The following is a 25,030-nucleotide window of genomic DNA, read 5'->3' as shown; positions in this document are numbered from 1 at the left end:
ATAATAAAAATAAAATTCTGAGAAGAGTTTTGTCTTAGGATAATACATATATATATACAGTGTGTGTGCCAGTGTGGTGTTAACAAGACTTATAGTGCAATTTGACCCTTACCAATACCATTACTTAAGTTGAAGTGTTCATTGGTTAGCAGCCAAGGTCCAATGTAGTTAAAGGAAATGCATGAGCGTTTGTACGTACATTGGAAATAGTCCATAATACAAGTGAAAGCCAGCCAGCAGACAACACGGACCCCTCCCCGCCCCGCGAGAGCCGATACCTTTACAAAAGGCAGGTCCAGTCTCACCCAAGCTCTGTCCAGTGCCCAGGACGCGAGGATTAGCCATTCATTGTGAGGATCTGCCGGCCTCAGCCATAGGCTGCTGGTGAGGTAGGCTGCTCTCTAAACGGCAGCATTTATTTTTACAGCCTGCTACTCTAAAGGAAGAAAACTGGCAATTTTCGTGTAAATACTGTGTTTAAAGATTTATATACCTCTAGGAGTCTTCCCTTGGTTTCCAGTATGAAGTCCAGGTATAGATGACTAACAAGAACCTCCCAAGGGCATCTTTGAGCTATACAGCTCATTTACAAACTAAGGGGAAGCTATGAACCGAGTTAACATGAGCCAGATCCTGTACTTTGCCATTCATAAAACTCAGAAGGGTAGCTGTGAGAAATCCTAATACTGTGCTGGACATCTTTGTAAACATGAACTCTAAAACAAATGTAGATTTTTTCAGTGTGCTTATTAATAAATGAAATCTATGAAAAGGATTTTAGAGATAATGTATTTCAATGGAATCACCTTTGTTTTGGAAGGAACTTAGTTTTGTTTTGTTTTTGCAGTTATATTTGTGTTTATTTCAAAGATGAGAGAACAAGTAACTATTTCAACTGACTTGCCAAGGGGGTATTTAAGAGGTGATTTCTGAGACAAACCCATCTTTAGAGCACATTAAAAATCTACAAATTTACACTGGGCATGATGGCACACATCTTTAATCCCAGCACTTAGGAGACAGAGGTAGGAGGATTGCAGAGAGTTCAAAGCCAACCTGAGACTACATAGTGAGTTACAAATCAGCCTGAGCTAAGAGTGAAACTTCCTTGAAGACCCACAAAGGGAAAAAAAATAATACAAACTTGCTCATTTTAAGTACAGCATATTAGCTTTACTATCATTTGCACTGGATGGTGCTGTCTTTGAAAGTCTGGGCACATGTACTGCCTAAATGATGACCTGTGACGGCCTCACACTGCTGACTGAGGTGTTGGAAAACTCGCACCAGAAAAGCCTCTGGGAGGAGGAGGCACAACAGATACAACCGTTACCGAAGGTCAGAAAGGGACAACGCAGCAGTTTATAGTAGAGGGGAAAACGAAAACTGGATTTTTTTTTTTTTTTTTTCCTGAGATAGGGTCTCACTGTAGTCCAGGCTGACCTGGACTTCACTCTATGTTCTCAGGGTGGCCTGGAACTCACGGCTCTGCCTCCTTGAGTGCTGGGATTAAAGGCGTGCTCCACCACACTTCGTTTATTTTCTGTAAAGAGAAATGTACAAGTATAAACTCTACAAAATCATTTTGTAATGACCAGTAACCACCCCTTAAGTATATTTAATGTTCATGTGACAAAGGTGGCTGCTGCAACTTAAGTGTTTATTTAAATATTTCTTATTTAATATTTGCTCAGACTCGAAAGTGGCCATACATCTTTTGACCATTTGGTAGCATATGGTACTATATGAATTTTAATTAAAACCCATTTTCTTTAAAACAAAATCTGTATAGGCAAGTAACTTCTCTCCTAAGTATATTCAAGTGCACCTTAGCTAAATAGTTAATACACACCTGTTAGAGGTACAAAGAAAGCCAAATATCAATGAAGATGTTTTATTTAGCTTTCTTTTATAAGTGAAAGTTATTAAGTCTTTATTAAAATACATTAACAGTATGTCTTCAATCTAACACCTTTTTAAAAATTTTATTTGAGACAGACAGACAAGAAAGAATATGGACACACCAGAGCCCTGCCACTGTAAACAAACTCCAGACATGAATGTCATTTTCTGCATCTGGCTTTACATATGTACTGGGGAATTGAACCCAGGCCATCAGGCTTTGCAAACAGGTGCCTTTGGCTGCTAAGCCATCTGTCTGGCCCAAATCTGAGTTTTAAAAAGAGTTTAACTGTAAGCATCAGCAACTAGAATTTTAAGTATCTGGAAGTTGTGGGAAAGCTCTAAAGCAATTTAAAACCTATTTGAAGCCGGGTATGGTAAGGCATGTCTGTAAACCTAGTACCTGGGTCAAGGCAGGATGAGGAGTTTAAGGCCAGCCTGGGCTACGACAGAACAACGGGTCAATCGGCACATGACCCTGTCTCCAAACAAATGTCAACCTGATTGATTTATAAACACTCCTGACATTGTTCTGGGTCCCTAACTTAACTGTGTCACCTCTAAGGAAAGACATTTAATTTTACGGTTCATTTCTTTGGGCTCAAGCATCCTGCTTTTACAGGTCAGGAGACATACCCAGACCAGAATCCTCATGGTGTCTGCTGTGATGGGATAGCTGATGATGTAGACAAGAGCAAAGAACTACAGGACAAGTGGGAATAAAGACCAAAAATAATAACTTAAGTGCTGGCTGTGGTGGCGCACGCCTTTAACCCCAGCACTCGGGAGGCAGAGGGAGGACACCAGGAGTGTGAGGCCACCTTAAAACTATATAGTGAATTCCAGGTCAGCCTGAGCTAGAGTGAACCCCTACATCAAAAATAATAAGTGTGATGGAGAATGGAATTTCAAAGGGGAAAGGGGGGAGAGGGAATTGCCATGGGATATTTTTTTTATAATCATGGAAAATGTTAATAAAAATTTAAAAAAATAATAAGTGACCTTTACTATACACGTACATATGAACAAGAATAGTATGGGGATATGTGACCAGCTGAGCATGTTAAGGAACAAAGACTAAGGCCTGAAGCCGGTCTCAACAGTTGACAATGCAGCAAACAGAAACCTTTCTACAATCAACAGGAACAGTTGTGTAAAGTGTATAAAGTTGTGCGTACTTGCGGCTCTTGAACTTGAAGAATAATATGTGTAAAATGTACTTGCCCTGTGAATTATATTCAAAACACACCTAAACTAAAAAATCTTAGGGCCTGGCGTGGTGGCGCATACCTTTATCCCAGCACTCGGGAGGCAGAGGAAGAAGGATCACCGTGAGTTCAAGGCCACCCTGAGACTCCACAGTGAATTTCAGGTCAGCCAAAGCAAGAGTGAGACCCTACATCGGGAGAAAGAAAAAAAAAATTTACATACTTAGAAATGACCACCTTAAAAATACAGGATAATAAATGGTACAACAGTAGTATTAAATAAAAGTAACAAAGCAAGTTATGTCCCGATGGAACAAAAGCATAGCTCTTCTCAAATACTAGAAACAAACTTATTTTTTTCTTGGTCTTGAAAAATTGTTTTCCAAATAGCTAGGAAAAATGGATGCCTTCTGCATTGAATCCATGTAGTAATCTAGGGAAGGAAAAAAACAAAACAGGATGGTATTAAAAAAGCTAATTTTGGGCACAAAATGTATACATCTCTCACCAATTCTAATCCATGAACACATCTCATACACCCACCCACTTCTAACAGCCTACCTCAAAAACAAAACAAAAAAAAAAGTCCTATCTTTCAATGTCCATTCTTCTCTGTTACCAAGGCTCAGATGAGATATCACCGCTGTTTCCCTTTGTGGACATCTATGTATTCATCGGACTTCAGTTAGCAAACGCGCCCTGAGGAGATTAGTAAGAACGAAGGGAAGTATTTGGGCCTCACACTTATTTTCCAACTGGCCTGGTGAGTCAAAGTCAAGTGTAGGTACAGCTGCTCGGATGAACATCAACACTGCTAGCAGGCCAGTAAAACTATCTGCATCTGTTTCAGAATTGTGTTTCCTGGGCTGAAGAGATGGCTTAGTGATTAAGGCACTTGCAAGCAAAGCCAAGGAACCCAGGTTCAATTCCCCAGGACCCACATAAGCCATATATGCACAAGGTAGCCCACATGTCTGGAGTTGATCTACAGTGACTGGATACCCATTTTCTCTCTTTCTACCTGCTCTTTCCCTCTCTCTAATAAACAAAAATATTTAAAAAAAACAAAAAAACTTCCCAGCGGAGCATGGTGGTGCACGCCTTTAATCCCAGCACTCGAGAGGCAGAGATAAGAGTATCACAATGAGTTCAAGGCCATACTGAGCCTACACAGTGAATTCCAGGTCAGCCTGGACTAGAGGGAGACACTACCTTGAAAAACAAAAAACCAAAAGCCAAAGATAGCAGGGTGAAGAAATGTAATTACCTGATAAAGTCATCGATATCCATGGAACGGGCCCGCTTGTCACTAAAACCTGTGCTGGTTAGGATCTGCTGTATTTTTTCTGCTATGCTGAAATCTTCAGGTACTGTCTATTGAGATTCAGAATAAATCAACAATGTATCTTTATCGAAGTTATATTGGCTTTTTTTTTTAAGTTTGCTAGTCACATAATAATGTATGTGATAATAAGCTGGGAAAACTTGGTAGTTTGAATAAACAGATTTCTTTGTTTGTTTGTTTGTTTTTCAAGGTAGGGTCTTACTCTAGCCAAAGCTGATCTGGAATTCACTATGTAGTCTCAGGGCAGCCTCGAAGTCATGGTGATCCTCCTACCTCTGCCTCCTGAGTGCTGGGATTAAAGGTGTGTGCCACCACACCTGGCTAATTAAGTAGATTTCTAATTAGTGAAACTATAAACTTATATCACCTCTTTTTCATGTTTAGAATTGGAAAACAGTAAAATTAAAAACTGTAAAATAGTACAAGTTTCAGGCTTTGCAAAACTGTAAGCCAGCTGGGCGTGGTGGCAGAGGTGGCAGGATCACCAGGAGTTCGAGGCCACCCCGAAATAACATGGTGAATTCCAAGTCAGCCTGGACTAGAGTGAAATTGTACCTCAAAAAAACAACAAAAAAAGAGGGTGCTGGAGAGATGGCTTAGCTGTTAAGTCACTTGCCTGCAAAGCCAAGTACCCCACATACCCATGTAAGCCAGATGCAAAAGGTGGCGCATGCATCTGGAGTTCATTTGCAGTGGCTGGGAGCCCTGGTGTGCCCATTCTCTTTCTCTCTCTGCCTCTTTCCTTCTCTCAATTAAATAAATAAAAGAAAATAAAGAATGAGGAGCCAGGTGCAGTGGTGCACGCCTTTAATCCCAGCACTCTGGAGGCAGAGGTAGGAGCATCACTGTGCGTTCAAGGCCACCCTGAAACTATGTAGTGAATCCTAGGTCAGCCTGGGCTAGAGTGAGATCCTACCTCAAAAAACAAACAAAAATTAGATGGAGAGTGGATTTGAGAGGAGGAGAGAATTATCATGGTTTATTGTCTATAATTATGGAAGATTCCAATACAAACCTTAAAAATTGCCAGGTGTGGTGGCGCACACCCTTAATCCCAGCACTCAGGAGGCAGAGAGAGGTAAGAGCATTGCCATGAGTTTGAGGCCACCCTGAGACTAAAGTGAATTCCAGGTCAGTCTGAGCCAGAGTGAGGCTCTACCTCAAAAAACCAACATAATGAAACAAAACCAAAAATAAAAAATAAAAAAAGCCCTATTTACATGCTGCCTCTTAAGGATCCTACTGGAATGCACAAAAAATTTTAAATTTCATACTATGTAAACATAACTAAAGGACATTTACAAGTATAATAAAACAATTGAAAATGATAATTCTTACTTACAGTATTGTTCATTGAACAGTGAATTCTGTAATTTTTTTCCAACAGCTGTTGTACTGCACTTGATCTGAAAGAAATTATGGTACAACTCCAAAGTCAGGGATCACGTGAGATTTCATCTACATCTGGATGAGACTAAGTGGATGTCCCTCTTGGTAGAATGAGTAATGAAAGGTGTTGGAGGGCTGGAGAGAAGTCAGGTATTGTGTGAAATTTCATCTACATCTAGATGAGATTAAGTGGATGTCCACTTGGTAGGATGAGGAATGAAAGGTGTTGGAGGGCAGGAGAGAAGGCTCAGCAGTTACGTGTGCTTCCTGTGCAAGCCTAGGCGGACATGAGAGCGCCAGATTTTGAATCTCTGGATCTACATAGACATCTGGGTACGGACATGCATGCCAGTCATGTCAGCTGCACAGGGAGCAGAAACTCAAGCCCCACAAACTCAGAATCCAAATGGAGACTCTGGTTCAAAATAAAACAGGAGGGCAATCCCAGCACTCGGAGGCAGAGGTAGGAGGATCGCTGTAAGTTCAAGGCCGCCCTGAGACTCCATAGTGAATTCCAGGTCAGCCTGGGCTACAGTGAGACCCTACCTCGAAAAACCAAAAAAAAAAAAAAAAAAAAAAAGAACAGGAGGGCAAGTGATGGAGTGAGACACCCAACGTCCCAGCCACCACGGGCTGTGCCTTGTCACCTTATCAATTAGGGATAGTAAAATAGACAAGGAAAAAAAAAGACACATTACTCCAGCAGAGTGAGGAGAGGCAAAAACCATGCATGATGGGTAAGCAAGGTAGGCAAAAGAGAATAATACAAACAAATCTGGTAGCTTCCATCAGATGTGGTAACTACAAAGTACTTGTTACCTTTTAAAAATACAATTCAGGGCTGGGCATGGTGGTGCACGCCTTTAATCCCAACACTTGGGAGGCAGAGGTAGGAGGATCACCATGAGCTCAAGGCCACCCTGAGACTACCGAGTGAATTCCTGGTCAGCCTGGGTTAGAACAAGACCCTACCTCATAAAACCAAAAACAAATTCAGGGGCTGGAGGGATGGCTTAGCAGTTAAGGCATTTGCTTGCAAAGCCGAAGGACCCAGGTTCGATTCCCCAGGACCCACGTTAGCCAGCTGCACAAGGGGTTACATGCATCTGGAGTTTTTTTTCAATGGCCACAAGCCCTGGCACACCTGTTTTTTTCTCTCCCTCCCACTTTCTCTGTCAAATGAATAAACATATTTTTTAAAATGCAATTCAGGACTGGAGAGACAGTTCAGTGGTTAAGGCTCTTACCCACAAAGCCAAAGGAGCCAGGTTGGATTCCCCAGTACCCACATAAGCCAGATGTAGTGCCACAAGCATCTGGAGTTCATTTGCAGTGGTTGAAGGCCCTGGTGTGCCCATTTTCTAATCTGCCTCTATCTCTCTCAAATAAAAAAAAGTAGGTGGCGGGGACGGGGTGGGGGGGCGAGGGGGGACGGCGAGCGATTCAACCCGGGGGAGCTCAGGATGGCTCAACAGTAGGCCTTGAGGTTCCGAGACCCAGCTCCCCCACCAAATGCAGTGATGCGAGGTCCACCACCTCTCATGAGACCTCCTCCACCTTTCGGTATGATGAGAGGCCCTCCTCCACCACCTCGGCCCCCCTTTGGACATCCTCCGTTTGATCCAAACATGCCACCAATGCCTCCTCCAGGAGGAATACCCCCACCTATGGGCCCTCCACATCTCCAGAGACCACCTTTCATGCCTCCACCCATGGGAACCATGCCTCCTCCGCCTGGTATGATGTTTCCACCAGGAATGCCTCCTGTTACTGCACCTGGCACTCCAGCACTGCCTCCTACTGAGGAGATATGGGTTGAAAATAAGACTCCAGATGGGAAGGTTTATTATTATAATGCTCGGACACGCAAATCTGCATGGACCAAGCCAGATGGAGTTAAGGTTATTCAGCAATCAGAACTGACACCTATGCTTGCAGCTCAAGCTCAGGCCCAGGCCCAGGCTCAGGCCCAGGCGCAAGCTCAGGCTCAGGCACAAGCTCAGGCCCAGGCCCAGGCGCAAGCTCAGGCCCAGGCCCAGGCCCAGGCGCAGGCTCAGGCCCAGGCGCAGGCGCAGGCGCAGGCACAGGCTCAGGCTCAGGCCCAGGCCCAGGCCCAGGCCCAGGCCCAGGCACAAGCTCAGGCTCAGGCCCAGGCCCAGGCACAGGCTCAGGCCCAGGCGCAGGCGCAGGCACAAGCTCAGGCTCAGGCCCAGGCTCAGGCCCAGGCGCAAGCTCAGGCCCAGGCCCAGGCTCAGGCCCAGGCGCAAGCTCAGGCTCAGGCTCAGGCACAAGCTCAGGCCCAGGCGCAGGCGCAGGCTCAGGCCCAGGCCCAGGCACAAGCTCAGGCTCAGGCCCAGGCTCAGGCCCAGGCGCAAGCTCAGGATCAGGCTCAGGCACAAGCTCAGGCCCAGGCGCAGGCGCAGGCGCAGGCTCAGGCCCAGGCGCAAGCACAAGCAGTAGGAGCTCCCACTCCTACAATTTGTTCACTGATGTGCTCTGATCATCCCCTTTGAATTATAGGCCAGGTCTTGTTGTTTAGCCTAAGAAAAGATTTATTTAGAAATTTCTTCTCAGGTATGGAGCCACATTCATAACTAACATGTTGGCCAGAATAGAACTGCTGGCTAAACATATTTTATTTTCCATTAAATGATCTTTATCAATATTCTGGATTAGACAACAAATTACTTTTCTGGGTGATCCCTATAAATTCTACTCCTGTTTGAATGTTGGAATTTTGGTTCTAAAGTTTAATTTTAAAATGTTTGAATGTCAGTTTATGTATTTCAACTACAATAAACCAATCTTTTTTATATTAAAAAAAAAAAGTAAATTTAGGGCTGGACAGATAGCTTAGGGGTTAATAACTTGCCTGCGAAGCCAAAGGACCCCGGTCCGAGGCTTGATTCCCCAGGACCCACGTTAGCCAGATGCACAAGGGGGCGCACGCGTCTGGAGTTCGTTTGCAGTGGCTGGAGGCCCTGGCGCGCCCATCAAAAAACCAAGAGGAAATTCATTCCTGAGGATTATCCTTTGGGCTCTACACTCAGGAGCTCGGATGTGCACCCTCACATGTGCACACAGCTGCTCAAGACATACAGAAGCTAAGCAGATTTGTGCTTAGCTTATTCCTTTGATTTTGTTTTAGTTTTGTCAAGAAAACCCTGATTTGATCTCACCTCCAGGGATTGTAATTGCATTCTCCTTTCCAAGTACAAAATTAGTTTACAAGGTGAAGTTTGGGGGCTAGGGAGATGGTTTAGTGGGTAGGAGAGCTTGCTGTGCTCGCATGAGGACATGAATTAGGGTCCCCAGCATCCACCTAAAAAACCAAGGGCTTGCCAGATGTGGTGACGCACACCTTTAATCCTGGCACTTGGGAAGCAGAGGTAGGAGGATTGCTGTGAGTTCAAGGCCACCCTGAGACTACATAGTGAATTCCTGGTCAGCCTGGGCTAGAGTGTGATCCTACCTGGGGCGGGGGGAAACAAGGGTTGGGGAGATGGCTCATTAGTTAAAGTCACTTGCTTGCAAAGCCTAAAGGCCAGGGTTTGATTCTCCAGTACCCACAGAAAAGCCAGGTGCATAAAGTGGCACATGTATCTGGAGTACATCTGCAGTACAAGAAGCCCTGGTGTGCCCAGTCATTCTTTCTCTCTCTCTGTCTCACTGCAAATAAATGAATAAAAATTAAAAATCAAAACCGAACATAATCAAGCATGACTACAGCCCCAGTGCTCAGGAAGAAGGCAGCAGGATCACTGGGGCTCACTCATCAGCCAGCTATGTGAAAAAGGCTGAACTCCAGGCCCACTGAGACCCTGTCTCAAGATAAAAGGAAGGGAAAACAACAGATGTGTCCTCCTCTGGCCTGTGTGTGCATACAGGATATGCACCTGGGGTAAGCACATTTAAAAATACACGTGAATGCACCACACACACATACATCACGCACATAACAAATGCTACACACAAGCTGCAAAAGATAAATAAGTCAGGGCCAGGCATAGTAGCACACACTTTTAATCCCAGCACTTGATTGATAGAGGTAGGAGGATCACTGTGAGTTTGAGGCCAGCCTGAGACTACATAGTGAATTCCAGGCCAGACGCTACCTCAAAAACACCAAAAAAAGAGAAAAAAGTGAAGTCTGTCTACTCATAAATAATCTGCATTTTCAGGTGGCTATTTGGGGAAAGGATGAAACACTAAGATGGTATCTATAACACTGGGCCTTCAAATATCAGAAATTAAGCAGAACACTTACTTGAACACAGCAGAAAGTGTCTTGTTCTTCCGAACAAAAGTGATTCTTACTAAACCATCCCATTCCTGAAATGTAAGACAGATGTGTTCGTGAAAACAGCAGACTCCTTACCTGTGCATGCTAGGTGTTAATTTTTAATAACTAAACTGCAGAGAAACTTTTAAATGAATAACATAGTATTTTATTTGGATCTGGCCAGCACAGATGAAAAATTAGGATGCATACTTGATTTTTGTACTTTTGTGCATCCTCTGAATGTATTAATTAATTGCAAATTTAAAAACCAAGTAAAACTGTCCCCCATGTGAACAAAGAACCAAATTCATTCAAGTCTGAGTATTACGTTCAAATTCAGATTCAAGGGGCTAGAGAAATTGCCCAGTGGTTAGATGCACTTGCTAACAAAGCCTGATGGCCCAGGTTCCATTCTTCAGTACCCATGTAAAGCCTGATGCATAAAGTGGCCCATGTGTCTGGAGTTTTGAGGCAGCTGGCTATCGCATAGCTATTCTCTCTAAAATAAACGTATTTTTTTTAAATACAATTTATTGGGTGTGGTGGTGCACACCTTTAATCCCAGCAGTGGGGAGGCAGAGGCAGGAGGATCTCCGTGAGTTCAAGGCCACCCTGAGACTACACAGTGAATTCCAGGTCAGCCTGGCCCACAGTGAAACCCTACCATAAAACTTTAAAAAAATAAATAAAAATAAAAATAAAGCACAACTAATTTAATTGTATCTTGTTTTCAGTGTCTATTCAAATAGACAAGTTCTACACCTCTAATTTTAACTGATTGTGTTCCACTCCTTAAGCAACTGTATTCTAATTATTTAGCCTTTCACAGAAATCTTTCAGATTTTTTATTTTTATTTTTTTGAAAGAGAGAGAGAATGGACATGCCAGGGCCTTCAGCCACTGCAAACAAACTCCAGATGCATACACCCCCTTGTGCATCTGGCTTAAGTGGGTCCTGGAGAATCAAACCATGGTCTTTTGGCTTTGCAGGCAAATGCCTTAACCACTAAGCAATCTCTTCATCACTCTTCCAGATTTTTGTATGGTTTTGTAATTATCTAGCATTCAATCATTCCATCTATTCTAACACAAAGATGTGTCATAATTCATATTTTTCTATGCTTGGATAATCTTTTCATAAAGTATTCTTACTTGAGGGTGCAGAGAAAAAGAGTGGGTGCACCAGAGCCTCTACCCACTGCAAACCAACTCCAAATGCATGCACCATTTTGTGCATCCGGCTTTACATGGGTACTACAATAGGGGAATCGAACCTGGGCTGGCAGGCTTTGCAAGCAAGCGCCTTTAACCACTGAGCCATCTACCCAGCCCGTGTTTTCCCATGCTCGGACATTTGGGTTGACTGCCTCTTTTTCTGCTGTTATAGATATTTTCCAACCTAGATTTTCCTTCAATGACCTAGTATTTTACCCTCACCTGAAAATTGATAGGAGGCGGTGGGTTCTTTGGTTCTATCCTTACAACACTGGACTCCACCTTGGGTGGTGGTCTGAAATTATTCTTCCCAACCTATTAATCAGAAGAAAATAATTAAGTTTTCTTCATTTATGTGAGCCGGGTGTGGTGGTGCACGCCTTTAATCCCAGTACTCAGGGGGCAGAGGCAGGAGGATCACCGTGAGTTCAAGGCCACCCTGAGACTACATAGTGAATTCCAGGTCAGCCTGAGCTAGAGTGAGACCCTACCTCAAAAAACAAACCAAACAAAAAAAAGTTTTATTCATTTATTTGGCGGGGGGGGGGGGGGGGGAAGAGGCAAATAGAAGAAAATGGCATTCCAGGGCCTCCAGCCTCTAAAAACTCCAGAAGCATGCTCCATCTTGTGCATCTGGCTTATGTGGGTCCTGAGAAATTGAACCTGGGTCCTTAGGCTTTGCAGGCAAACACTCTAACCGCTGAGCAATCCCTCTAGTCCACAAATACAACTTTTAATTAGTAAACAAAAATATTCTCTAGCCAGGTGTGGTAGCGCATGCCTGTAATCCTGGCACATGGGAGGCAAAGGCAGGAGGATCACTGTGAGTTCAAGGCCAGCCTGAGACTACACAGTGAATTCCAGGCCAGCTTTGGCTACAGCAAGACCCCACCTCAAAAAACAAAACAGGGCTGGAGAGATGCTTGCCTGCAAAGGCTAAGAATGCTTGTTTGACTCTCCAGGTCCCATGTAGTCAGATGCAGTGATGCAAGTGTGCAATGTCACACATATGCACAAGGGGGCACACCTGTCTGGAGTTTCACAGTGGCTGAAAGACCCTGGTGTGCCCATTCTCCCTCCCTCCCTCCCTCCCTCTCTCTCTCTCTCTAATATTTTATGTATTTAATTATGTGAGAGAGAGAGAGAGAGGATGGGCACGCCAGCCACTGTAAATGAACTCAAGATGCATGTGCCACTTTGTGCATCTGGCATATGTGGGTACTGGGGAATCAAACCTGGGTCCTTTGGCTTTGCAGGCAAGCACTTTAACTGCTAACCCATTTCTCTAGCCCCCCCCCCCTTTTTTTTCCTGTTTTTGGATTTTTCAAGGTAGGGTCTCTCTCTGGCCCAGACTGACCTGGACTGGAATTCACCATGTAGTCCCAGGCTGGCCTCAAACTCATAGCAATCTTCCTACCTCTGCCCCCCGAGTGCTGAGATTAAATGCATGTGCCACCACACCTGCCCCTCTTTCTCTTTCTCTCTCTCTCTCAAAAATAAATAAATAAATAAAACCAGGAGTCAGGTGTGGTGGCGCACACTTTAATCTCAGCATTCACTCAAGAGGCAGAAGGAGGAGGATCACTGTGAGTTCAAGGCCACTCTGAGACTACATGGTGAATTCCAGGTCAGCCTGGGCTAGAGCAAGACCCTATCTCAGAAAACCAAAAACAAATAAAAACAAACAAACAAACAAAAATCTGGAGGGGCTGGAGAGATGGCATAATAGTTAAGGTACTTGCCTGTAAAGCCAAAGGACAGAGGTTCGATTCCCCAGGACCCACATAAGCCAGATGCACAAGGGGGTGCATGTGTCTGGAGTTCATTTGCAGTGGCTGGAGGCCCTGGCGCAGCCACTCTTTCTTTCTTTCTCTCTCTCTTTCTCAAATACATAAAATATATTTAAAAAATAATAAAAATAGGAAAAAAAAAAACCTGGGCTAGAGATGTCTCACCAGTTAAGGCTCTTCCATGCAAAGCCTAAGGAGCCAGGTTCGATTCCTCAGTACTTATGTAAGAACTTATACAAGATGGCACACACGTCTGTAGTGTATCTGCAGTAGCTAGAGGCCCTGGAGTGCCTATTCTCTCTCAAATAAATAAATGAATAAATAAATTTTAAACAATGGTCTCTTGGGCTGGCATGGTGGTAATGTAATCATGCTTGTAATCTCAGCCCTTGGGAACCTAAACACATTGTCTCAAAACAAAACAAAAGGAACTCCTCCTACAGAGCAAAGCCAGCTGTACAAAGATGAACAAAAGGAAGTGAAATTACTTCAGTAATGAAAACCGCTCACCTTCATTAGATGGTCCACTCGTGCCAGCAGCTGTGTATTAATCGAGAGTCTGCAGTATAATTTATCTCCAGGTTTTGCAACTAGGCGGAGAGCAAATTCTCTTTGAAACATAAGTACAGCACATCTGAAAAGAAAACACAAAGAACTGAAAAAAAGACATGATCTGTTTAAACTCTACATGTATTTAACTACGGTGAGTTATCCTAGAAGGGAAATCACAAACACCTATCTGTGGTTCGTGACACCTGGATCAGAAGGCAGAAGGACACAACTTTGACTAACTGTTCAAAATGGGAGGGGCATCTACTCCAGATCGACATTAGTCTATCATGCCTTCTGCAAAAAAAAAAAGAAAAAGAAAGAAAAAGAAAAAGAAAACGTCAATACTCCGGTTTCTCTTCAAATCATATAAATCTTTCGCTTTTTACTAAAAAAAAGAAAACAGAGTTGTTCTATAGCAGAATTTATGTGTGTGATGTTTTTAAGGGTTTTTTTTGGTGGGGGCGTGTTTGTTTTGTTTCTTCTTTTTTGGTTCTTTTCGAGGTAGGATGTTTACTCTAGCCCAGGCTGACCTGGAATTCACTATGTAGTCTCAGGGTGGCCTTGAACTCACAGTGACCCCCCTACCTCTGCCTCCCGAGTGCTGGGGTTAAAGGCGTGTGCCACCATGCCCAGGAGAGTTATGATTGTGTTAGAGCTGCAGCTGTGTCTGAGGTGAGGCTGGAAAGACAGGCTGTGGGGCAGTGGGGCCCCTTGGCCTAACAGCTTCAAGTAGGTCATGTTTTCCTTCTGCAAGGAATGGGGGCATATTTTCAGAGGTGAATGGACAGGACAAGGGCATTTTCACAGCTGTACTTTCACTTTGTGTGTGTGGTTCTAGGAATTAGGGCATCATGGGTGTTAGGCAAATGCTCCACAGTAACCTACACCCCACGCTAAATTGCCCAGGCAAGCCTTAAATTTGTAGTCCTCCTGCCTCAGCCTTCCAAGTGTATCTCTGATGCTATTTTATACCTCAAACAAAAACTCTCATAAAACTGTAGGCACCTGGACAATGTGCAATGAACTCTGATATAAATCATTCCATGTCACAGAAAAACAAAAGAAGCTGCCAAGAGTGGTGATGCAGGCCTTGAACCCCAGCACCGTGGAAGCAGATGCAGGAGGATCACTGTGCATTCGAGACCACCTTGAGACTCTGTAGTGAATTCCAGTCAGCCTGGGCTGGAGTGAGACCCTAGTTTGAGTGAAAAAAAAAAAAGTATGGGGGTTGGAGAGATGGCTTAGTGGTTAAGGTGTTTACCTGCAAAGCCAAAGGACCTGATTCAATTTTCCAGGACCCTCGCAAGCCAGATGCACAAGGGGGCACATACATCTGGAGTTGGTTTGCAATGGCTGGAGGCCCTGGTACACCATTCTCTCCCTCCCTCCCTCTCCCCCCGCACGTGCCTCTTTCTCTCTCAAATAAATAAATACATTTTAAAAAAGGAAAGTATAGGAAAAGGCATGTGCACACATCTCCCACCATAAGTATTTTCTGTCAATTAAGAAAAAGATCTGGGCTGGAGAGATGGTTTAGTGGTTAAGTGCTTGCCTGTGAAGCCTAAGGACCCCGGTTCGCCAGATGCACAAGGGGGCACACGCATCTGGAGTTCGTTTGCAGAGGCTGGAAGCCCTGGCGTGCCCATTCTCTCTCTCTCTCTCTGTCTTTCTCTCTGTGTCTGTCACTCTCAAATAAATAAATAAATAATTTAAAAAAAAAAAAGAAAAAAAGAAAAAGATCTGTAAGCTGAAGAGAAGGCTTAGAGGTTAAGGCCCTTGCCTGTGAAGCCAAAGCCTAAGGACCCAGGTTCCATTCCCCAGAACCCATGTAAGCCAAATGCACAAGGGGGTGCATGCATCTGGAGTTCATTTACATGCCCATTTCTCTCACATATGTAGAGAGAAAGCCAAACAGACACACACACCCCTATAAAGAAATCAGTATTTTCTATAAACATTCTCTAGTGGTTTTTCAATTCTTTTTATTTATTTATTTATTTATTATTATTATTATTTAATTTTGTCCATGGCCTAAACTGTCAATCTTCCCAAAATTTGGCAGTAATTTTTTTACAAACCTGAAAAAAGGTCGGTGCAGCAACAGCTTGAAGACAAAAGGTGAAGAGATCTGAAAGAGAATCACTAGTTACTTTCTGGAAAGACACACTGAGAAAGTTAGTACGACATCTTTGACCATTTGAGGACACACCTGATAAGGCAAATTTGCCACACAAGCATCAAAGAACGGCAAGTCTGATTTCAGCACATCTCCCACCATTACTTGAAGTTTGCTTGCCAGAGGACTGATGATAAGAAAAGAAACTTTAAAAGAATGTTGCAGCATGAGGCTAAGACAATACTTTAATTCTATGACATGTACTCACGTGCCCTGAACTCTTTTGTGAAGCTCAGCCACCAGCCTTGGATCGAGTTCACAGGCAACTACCTAAATTAACAGTAACAAGGAAGGTTAAGAATGGAGTATCAAACAAATAGTAGCACACACATGATTTGTATGATTTAAACTTTTTCTTACAATCTTATCAATGTTTCTTCAGTTGTATCTGTGGAAGTTTGGATATATGTCCCCCATAGACTCAGTTTTTTTTTTAATTTATTTTATTTATTTGAGGGGGGGAGGGAGAAAGAGGCAGATAGAGAGAGAATGGGCATAACAGAGCCTTCACCAACTGGAAACGAACTCCAGGTGCATGTGTCACCTTGTGCATCTGGCTTACGTGGATCCTGGGAAATCGAACCTGGGTCCTTTGGCTTTGTAGGCAAGCACCTCTCTCCAGCCCCTAGGTGGTTATTCTGTTTTTGTTTTTAAATTTATTTATTGTATACACACACACACAGAGAAAGAGAGAGAATGGGCATGCCAGGTTCTCTAGTGGCTGCAAATGAACATGTGCCACAATGTGCATCTGGCTTACATGGGTACTAAGGAATTGAACCTGGGACCTTAGGCACCACAGACCAGTGCCTTAACTGCTAAGTCATCTCTCCAGCCCCTTCAGGCATTTATGAAAGCTTGTACATTTGTGTCCCCAGCCACCTGGCTCAAAGAGGTGTTACTGGGGGCAGATCCTGGGGCCCAGCCCTTAGGTATGTTTGGGGACAGATCTGATTTCTAGGGAAAAAAAACAAAAACAAAAAACCTATGCACAGAGGTCTGAGCTCTGGCAGAGTCCCTAATGCTTGTTGCCAGATTTGTGCTTGCTGCTTCTGGAGGCAGGGCCTCACTACCTTTAAAAAATAAATAAATAAAAATAAATATAATTTACGATTAAGGAGATGGAGAAATGACACATCAGTTAAAGGCATTTACTTGTAAAGTGTGCCAGCCAAGGTTCGATTCCCCAGTAACCACGTAAAGCTAGACACACAAAGTGGCACATACATCTGGAGTTGGTTCGCAGCAGCAAGAAGTCGTGGTGTACCCATATACTCATTCAGCCTCTCAAGTAAATTAGTAAACATTAAAAAAAATTAGGGCTGGAGAGATGGCTTAGCAGTTAAGGCACTTGCCTGCAAAACCAAAGGACCCGGGTTCAATTCCCTAGGACCCACATAAGCACAAGGTGGTGCATGCGTCTAGCATTCTTTTGCAGTGGCTGGAGGCCCTAGAGCACCCATTCTCTCTATCTGCTTCTCTCTCTCTCTCTCAAATAAATAAAATAAAATAAATAAAAAATAATAAAGTATGTATATACTATGTTCATCAAACTGCCCAGCAAGCACTTCTCTTAATGTTCACACCCTTATATTAATGCTACTCTTTTTGGTAGAAGAGCTTCTCTTTTCATATGGCAGTGACCTTGGGATGACTCAGAAGGCATCATGGTGCTGAGAAGATGTGACAGAGGAGTGCTCAGCACTGCAATATCTCTATCACACCTTCCAAGGCTCAGGGTCCATTGAAGAAGAGGTGGCAGAAAGAATGTAAGAGCCAAAGGAAGGGTAGGACTCCTCACAATGTGCTCCTCTAGACACAAAATGGCCTGGATATCCATGAACTCACAGTGCCTGACACTACCTACACAAGACCATCATAATAGGAGGAAAAGATCATGACATCAAAATAAAAGAGAGACTGATTGAGAGGGGGAGGGGATATGATGGAGAATGTAGTTTCAAAGGGAAAAGTGGGGGGAGGTAAGGTATTACCATGGGATATTGTTTACAATCATGGAAGTTGTTAATAATAAAATAATAATAATAATAAGGTAGGGCTGGAGAGATACTTCGGAGTTAACATGCTTGCCTGCAAAGCCTAAGGCCCCAGGTTTGATTCCCCAGGTCCCATGTAAGCCATAAGGACAAGGTGGCCCATACGTATGGAGTTCATTTGCAGTGGTTGGAGGCTCTGGCACACCCATTCTCACTCTCCCAAATAAATGAATAAATAAAGTATTTTTAAAAAATAGAGGCTGCATCATGGAAGTTGTTAATAAAAAGAAATAAAAATAAAAAATAAAGGCTGGAGCTGGGCGTGGTGACACATGCCTTTAATCCCAGCACTCGGGAGGCAGAGGTAGGTCACCACAAGTTCAAGGCCACCCTGAAACTACATAGTGAATTCCAGGTCAGCCTGAGCTAGAGTGAGATCCTAACTTGAAAAAAAAAAAAAAAATATATATATATATATATATATATAAAATAATATATAATACATATTAATATGTATATTATATTAACATATAATATACATTATATATATATATACACGTGTGTGTGTGTGTGTGTGTGTGTGTGTGTGTGTGTGTGTGTGTGGAATTAATAAAAAAAGATTTGGGCTGGAGGGATGGCTTCTTAGCAGTTAAGGGAGTTTGCCTGCAAATCCAAAGGACCCTGGTTCAATTCCCCAGGACCCACATCAGCCAGATGCACAAGGGGGCGCAAGCATCTAGAGTTTGTTTGCAGTGACTGGAGGCCCTGGCGTGCCCATTCTCTCCCTTTCTCTCTCCAACTTTCTCTGTCAAATAAATAAATATATTTAATAAAACAGATTTGGATTGCTCAAACAGTTGAGTTTACTCAGTCATTGCTGATATTAAATATGAAACCCCCTTTTACCTTTTTTGCTTTTTCCAATAATTTTACAGTCATGTTGCCAGTTCCAGGCCCAACTTCCAGCACCACATCAGTTGGTCTTAAAGCAGCCTACAAAGAAGTACAATCACTTTATCGGGAAAATTCCAACAGGGGTCATGTCAGACCATCTTAGTACATCAGAGCTCAATTTAGAGATCTTACACTGACTTCATTTTTAGATAGCTTCATATGGTAACAAGAGTATCTTCTTTTTGTTGTTTTGTTTTTGTTTTTCAAGATAGGGTTTCATTCTAGCCCAGGCTGTCCTGGAATTCACTATGTAGTCTCAGGGTAGCCTTGAACTCACCATGATCCTCCTACCTCTGCTTCCCGAGTGCTGGGATTAAAGTGTGCCACCACGCCCAGCAACAAAAGTTTTGTTTTTTTTTTTAGGCCAGGCTGACCTGGAATTCACGCTACAGTCTCAGGGTGGCCTTGAACTCACAGTGATCCTCCTACCTCTGCCTCCCCAGTGCTGGGATTAAAGGCGTGTGCCACCACACCCCGCGTATTTTTTTAACTTTAGGTGAAAATGAAAATCTAAGATATTTCCTACCCCAGAGAAATACTACTCAATGAATGAAATCAGAAAAGGAGCAGTTCCATTATTAGCCCCCAGCTTTCTACCTTGGAAAGAGACTCCGTAACCTCTTGTTACCCAGTCTAGTTCTATGAACAAATTCAAATGTGAAAGGTCATGTAATGAACTTGTCTAAGAACGGGCATGCTAGACTAAGAGTTCTCAGTTCTTGGGGCTGGAGAGATGACTCAGCAGTTAAAGATACCTGCTTGAGAGCAGGGTGTGGTGGCGCACGTCTTTAATCCCAGCACTCCCGGAGAGAGGTAGGATTGCTGAGAGTTGCTGAGATTACATAGTGAATTCCAGGTCAGCCTGAGCCAGAGTGAGACCCTACCTTGAAAAAAAAAAAAGTTACCTGCTTGAAAAGCTTAAATGCTTGGGTTGGATTCCCCAGTAACCATGTAAAGCCAGATGCACAAAGTGGTGCATGCATCTGGAATCCATTCTCAGTGGCTGGAGGCCCTGGCACACTCTGTGTGTCCCTCTTCTCTCTCTCTTTCTGCCTGCAAATAAATACGTAAGACTATTTTTTATTTTTTATTATTTATTTATTTGAGAGAGAGAAAAAGAGGCAGAGAGAGAGAGAGAATGGGCGCGCCAGGGCTTCCAGCCTCTGCAAACAAACTCCAGACGCGTGCACCCCCTTGTGCATCTGGCTCACGTGGGTCCTGGGGAATCGAGCCTTGAACTGAGGTCCTTAAGCTTCGCAGGCAAGCGATTAAGCACTAAACCATCTCTCCAGCCCCACAAGATTATTTTTTAAAAATAAGGTGGAGGGCTGGAGAGATGGCTTAACAGTTAAGGCACTTGCCTGTGAAGCCTAAGGACCCAGGTTTGATTTCCCAGAACCCACATAAGCTAGGTGCACAGGGGGCGCAAGCATCTGCAGTTCATTTGCAGGGGTTGAAGGCCCTGGTGTGCCCATTTTCTCTTTCTCTCTCTCTCTCTGCCTATTTCTGTCTCTCGCTTTGTCTCAAATAAATAAATAAATTGCCGGGCATGGTGGCGCACGCCTTTAATCCCAGCACTGGGGAGGCAGAGGTAGGACTGCTGTGAGTTCGAGGCCACTATGAGACTACATAGTGAATCCCAGGTCAGCTTGAGCTAGAGTGAGACCCTACCTCGAAAAACAAAAACAAAACAACAACTCTCTCTTTCCTCGTGGTCACCCACCTTATCGATAATACTGTTGACAATTAGAGGATTTTTCAAAATGTGCTGCCCAATCCCTGTGTTGAACATGAGTCCTGGGGAAAAACAAGACAACACAGAACAGCCTTAATTTCTTTAGAACGGATGCCAGGCCGTCGCACTGAAGGCACCGGGCTGCGCCGGAGACTTCTGCGCGGAGGAGGCCCGCACGGGGCGCTCGGGCGGGGGCTGACACAGCTGTACGTCCTCCCCGGCCGCTGCCCCGCTCGCCCCGGCGGCCCGGCCCCGCACCTCCCGCACGCTGCTCCCGCCGCTCCCGGCGCCGGCCGCTCGCCCCGGACTTGACCTTGGGCATCTCCGAAGAGTGGACAGTGAGCACCGCCGAGTGACAGAGCCCGGGACGCGGCCTCCCACCACGTGCCAGCGGGCCAGCGCCGCCGCCGCCCGTCACAGCCTGCGACGCGGGGGCGGGGCCGAGCGCGCTCACCACGCCCTCGAGGCTCGAGGCTCCGCCCCCGTAGGCGCGCGGGGGCCGCTGGGAACTGTAGTCTCCAGCCCCACGGAGCCCTCGCTTCCCCCACTACCCTTTGGAGTGGCTGGTCTAGGGTTAAGGCCAGATGCACAGGGTGGTGCATGTGTCTGCAGTTCATTTGCAGTGGCTAGAGGCCCTGGTGTGCCGGTTTCTTTTTTTTTATATACTTTATTTATTTATTTGAGAGAAAGAGGCAGAGAGAGAGAGAGACAGAATGGACATGTCAGGGCCTCCAGCCACTGCAAACAAAATCCAGATGCATGCGCCCCCATGTGCATCTGGCTTACCTGGGACCTAGAGAATCGAACCGGGATCCTTGGGCATTACACGCAAAAGCCTTAATTGCTGAGCCATCTCTCCAGCCCTTTTTTGTTTTGTTTTGTTGGGGAAGAGCGACAGACAGAGAAAGAAGCAGAGATAGAAAGAAAATGGGCCTCCAGTCACTGCAAACGAACTCCTTGTGCATCTGGCTTACATGGGTTCTGGGGAATAAAGCCTCGAACCAGGGTCCTTAGGCTTTACAGGTGAAGGAACCCCAGGAGGGGGACCCCATGCTCTGCCTGGATATGGCGACACCCCAACTCACTCACGAGAAGCAGTCTTGATGCAAACTGCAAGAGGATTTTATTCCAAGCGTGCTGGGGCCCACAGTCGTACACTGCACAGGGGTAGAGGACTGCAGAGCCCCGAATGCAGGAACGGGACAGTTTTTATAGGGTTTCTAACAAAGCCTGTGCATTAGACCAATCATTTTTTTTAATATCAGGAGCCCACAGGGTGCAAGCCAGTCAGTTTGTGCCACCCCATAGTTTCTAAGCCAATTAGTTTAATTTGTTCAAGCCCCTCGTGGACCAATCATTCTCTTATGACCTTGGTGGTCAGCATTTGCGCAGGTCCTTGGGTGGGAGTAGCAGAGTGTGGTATCAGTCTCCTATGACCTTGGAGGTCAGCATTTGCGCAGGTCCTTAGGTGGGGGTAGCAGAGTATGGTATCAGCCTCCTATGACCTTGGTGGTCTGAGGCAGGCTGCTACAGCTTATGGTGCGAGCTACTAAGGCTTACAGTGTGGGGTATTAAGGCTTATGGTGCAGGCTATTTACAGAAACCAAATAAGTGGTTCACTTCATTACTCATTTCCCATCCTTGAGGGCTATCTCATGCCCTTTTTACCTAGTTTTATATTAGGAGCGGGCTCTGATATAATGAGAAGAGGGATTCTTTACTTGCTTCCAACAGAGAGTAAAGCTTGGAGTTTGAGGTATGCAGGGGCCCGCTTAAGCTCCCTTTGGAGCGTGATAGTATTTCTGGGCTTGTGAATTCTTCGGCCTTTCACAGGTAAGTGCTTAACCACTAAACCAACTCTCCAGCTTTTTATTTATTTATTTATTTTTGAGGTAGTCCAAGCTCTTGGACTCTATTCCAAGCTAACCTGGAATTCACTATGTAGTCTCAGGGTGGCCTTGAACTCATGATGGTCCTCCTACCTCTGCCTCCTGAGTGCTGGGATTAAAGACATGCACCACCACACCTGGTTCTTTTTTTAATTTTATTTATTTATTTACTTATTCATTTATTAGACAAAGAGAGACAGAGAAAGATAGAGAGAATGAGAATAGGTGCGCTAGGGCCTCCAGTCACTGCAAATGAACTCCATATGCATGAGCCACCATGTGGAGCTGGTTTATGGGAACTGGAGAATCGAACCTAGGTCCTTAGGCTTCACAGGCAAGTGCCTTAACCACTAAGCCATTTCTCCAGCCCTTGTTTTCTTTCTTTCTTTCTGTTGTTGTTTTGTTTGTTTGTTTTTTGGAGGTAGGGTTTCACTCTAGCTCAGGCTGACCTGGAATTCACTATGTGTAGCCTCAGAGTGACCTCAAAATCACGGTGATCCTCCTCCCTCTGCCTCCCTCTGCTAGGATTAAAGGTGTGCACCACCACGCCTGGCCTTTCTTCTTTCTGTCCCTCTCTCTGTTTCAAATAAATAAGTAAATAATATTGAAAAAGTTCTTGTTTAACATGCAAACCCTCAAGTACCTCACCTTATTTGCAAGGTTTCGGAGAAGGCAGTCCTCACACTGAAAGCCTTGAGCCCTGCTAGGCCTAGAACAAGAAGCTAAGACCACCTAAGTGGTTCAAGGGGAACAGGGACAAGGACAATGCGAATGATAACCCAGAGGTTCTGAGCCCCGGGCCCCATTGGACAGCAGCATTGTCCCTGTTCATAGGAGAAAAAGATTCTGGACATCTACACCAGAGGTTCTCCTGTCATGGGCTTTTGTACAGGCACCAGGAAGTGCACGGTGGATGGGTGTCACATAACCCGCTGTGTGGGTTCCAAGCATGCAGAACTGAGTTCAGATACCCAGCACCCATATAAATGCAAACTGTGACCAAGGCCCATATCAGCCCACCTGCAGGCAGTCTGGCTGGTCCCAGAGTCTCCAGCACACCATGTGACTTGCATGCAGCACAGTTCCAGAGTCTTCCTAAGCAGATGTTTCCCTTTATTTATCTTTAGGGTGGTATCTTACAACCTTTTCCCCAGATTTGTTGATTTTCGTTGTCTCCTGAGCTTCCTTCCTTCACCAAGGAATTTTTGTTGTTGTTGTTGTTTTTGATTTGTATTTAGTTATTTATTTGAGAGCGACAGACAGAGAGAGAAAGAGGCAGAGAGAGAGAGAGAGAGAGAGAATGGGTATGCTAGGGCCTCCAGCCACTACAAACGAACTCCAGATGCGTGCGCTCCCTTGTGCATTTGGCTAACGGTGGGTCCTGGGGAATCAAGCCTCAAACCGGGGTCCTCAGGCTTTACAGGCAAGCGCTTAACCACTAAGCCATCTTCCTAGCCTGGTGGGATGTTTTAATTTGGAGACTGCCATTTTCCTGAGTCTATTCATTTCAGATAGTCACCGATGGCAGACCAACGCAACAGCACACCAAAATCCAATGTCAGTGAACCAATGAGTATGCTGGGGTGACTTACTGAGCATGGGTGAGGGATTACTTTCAGGGGCATAGATGACTCAAAGATGGTTATATCACCAAACAGCCCACCTGAGCATGAGTGACACAACTCAAGAACTGTATCTCCAGAGGACACTGCACAGCTCGCAAGCAGCTCACCTGGTCAGAAAGTCTCTCCTTAAGCAGCCTTCTGCCCTTCATATAACCTTAGGGAGAGATACTGTGATCTTGTAAGTTTCAGGCACTTCCTGAGATTTGTAAGTTCCTCAGACTTATTTCCTGGGGTTAATGAACTGAAGAACTTCCTGTCTTCCTGGTCTCCCCTCCAGGATAAAATTTCAGTTGGGGTTGGAGAGATGGCTTAGTGGTTAAGGTGCTTGCCTGCAAAGCCTAAGAACCTAGGTTTGATTCTCCAGGTCCAATGTAAGCCAGCTGCACATGGTGGCACTGCATCTGGAGTTTGTGCTGGCTAGAGGCCCTGGTGCACCCATTCTCATCCTCTCCCTCTCCCTCTCTCTCTCTCTCTCTCTCTGTCCCTCTCTGTCTCAAATAGATAAAAATAAAAATATTTTTTTTTTTGTTTTTTCAAGGTAGGGTCCCACTCTAGCCTAGGCTGAGCTGGAATTCACTATGTAGTCTCAGGGTGGCTTTGAACTCACAACAGTCCTCCTACCTCTGGCTCCCGAGTGCTGGGATTAAAGGCATGCTCCACCACGCCCGGTCAAAAAAGAAATTTTTTTAACAGAAATGTTTCAATTGGGAGGAAATTGCTGTACAACAACCAGGGTGGTAAAATGTCCCATCAACATAAGTTCCTGTGTTCTGTCCTTCCCCCTTTCCTCACCCTAGAACACCTGGAGAATTAAAGGACACATGTGTGTAAAATGTTTACTAGTAGCTAAGTTGGGTTTAAAAAATATTTTTATTTTTATTTTTTGTTACTTTTTCTTTATTTATTTGAGAGTGACAGACAGAGAGAGAAAAAGGCAGATAGACAGAGAGAGAGAGAATGGGCGGGCCAGG

The 25,030-nt window shown here is 44.6% G+C and overlaps 1 protein-coding gene across 4 annotated transcripts; it reads right to left on the bottom strand.

Moving 5' to 3' along the window:
* Positions 1–2,803: 2,803 nt before the first annotated feature.
* Positions 2,804–20,950, bottom strand: LOC101609203 (DIM1 rRNA methyltransferase and ribosome maturation factor). 4 transcript variants are annotated; one of them, XM_045138976.1, is made up of 12 exons: positions 20,859–20,950; positions 20,534–20,607; positions 18,763–18,849; positions 16,068–16,129; positions 15,893–15,986; positions 15,762–15,811; positions 13,642–13,765; positions 11,564–11,656; positions 10,112–10,176; positions 5,798–5,861; positions 4,378–4,484; positions 2,804–3,543 (listed from the first exon to the last, which is right to left on the bottom strand). In XM_045138976.1, exons 2-12 carry the CDS (start codon positions 20,600–20,602, stop codon positions 3,501–3,503), a joined length of 858 nt encoding a protein of 285 aa, XP_044994911.1. In that variant the 5' UTR covers positions 20,603–20,607; positions 20,859–20,950; the 3' UTR covers positions 2,804–3,500. The 4 variants fall into 4 exon arrangements, with proteins under 4 accessions (XP_044994911.1, XP_044994907.1, XP_044994910.1 ...); XM_045138972.1 differs by having other exon boundaries at positions 20,804–20,943; XM_045138973.1 differs by lacking the exon at positions 2,804–3,543 and adding an exon at positions 3,683–3,809 and having other exon boundaries at positions 20,804–20,943.
* Positions 20,951–25,030: the final 4,080 nt, after the last annotated feature.

The sequence above is a fragment of the Jaculus jaculus genome, chromosome 20 (assembly GCF_020740685.1).
Source record: "Jaculus jaculus isolate mJacJac1 chromosome 20, mJacJac1.mat.Y.cur, whole genome shotgun sequence".
Taxonomy (NCBI): Eukaryota; Metazoa; Chordata; class Mammalia; order Rodentia; family Dipodidae; genus Jaculus; species Jaculus jaculus.
Note: the sequence above shows the minus strand (reverse complement) of the source record. Positions and strands in the feature narration are given on the sequence as shown.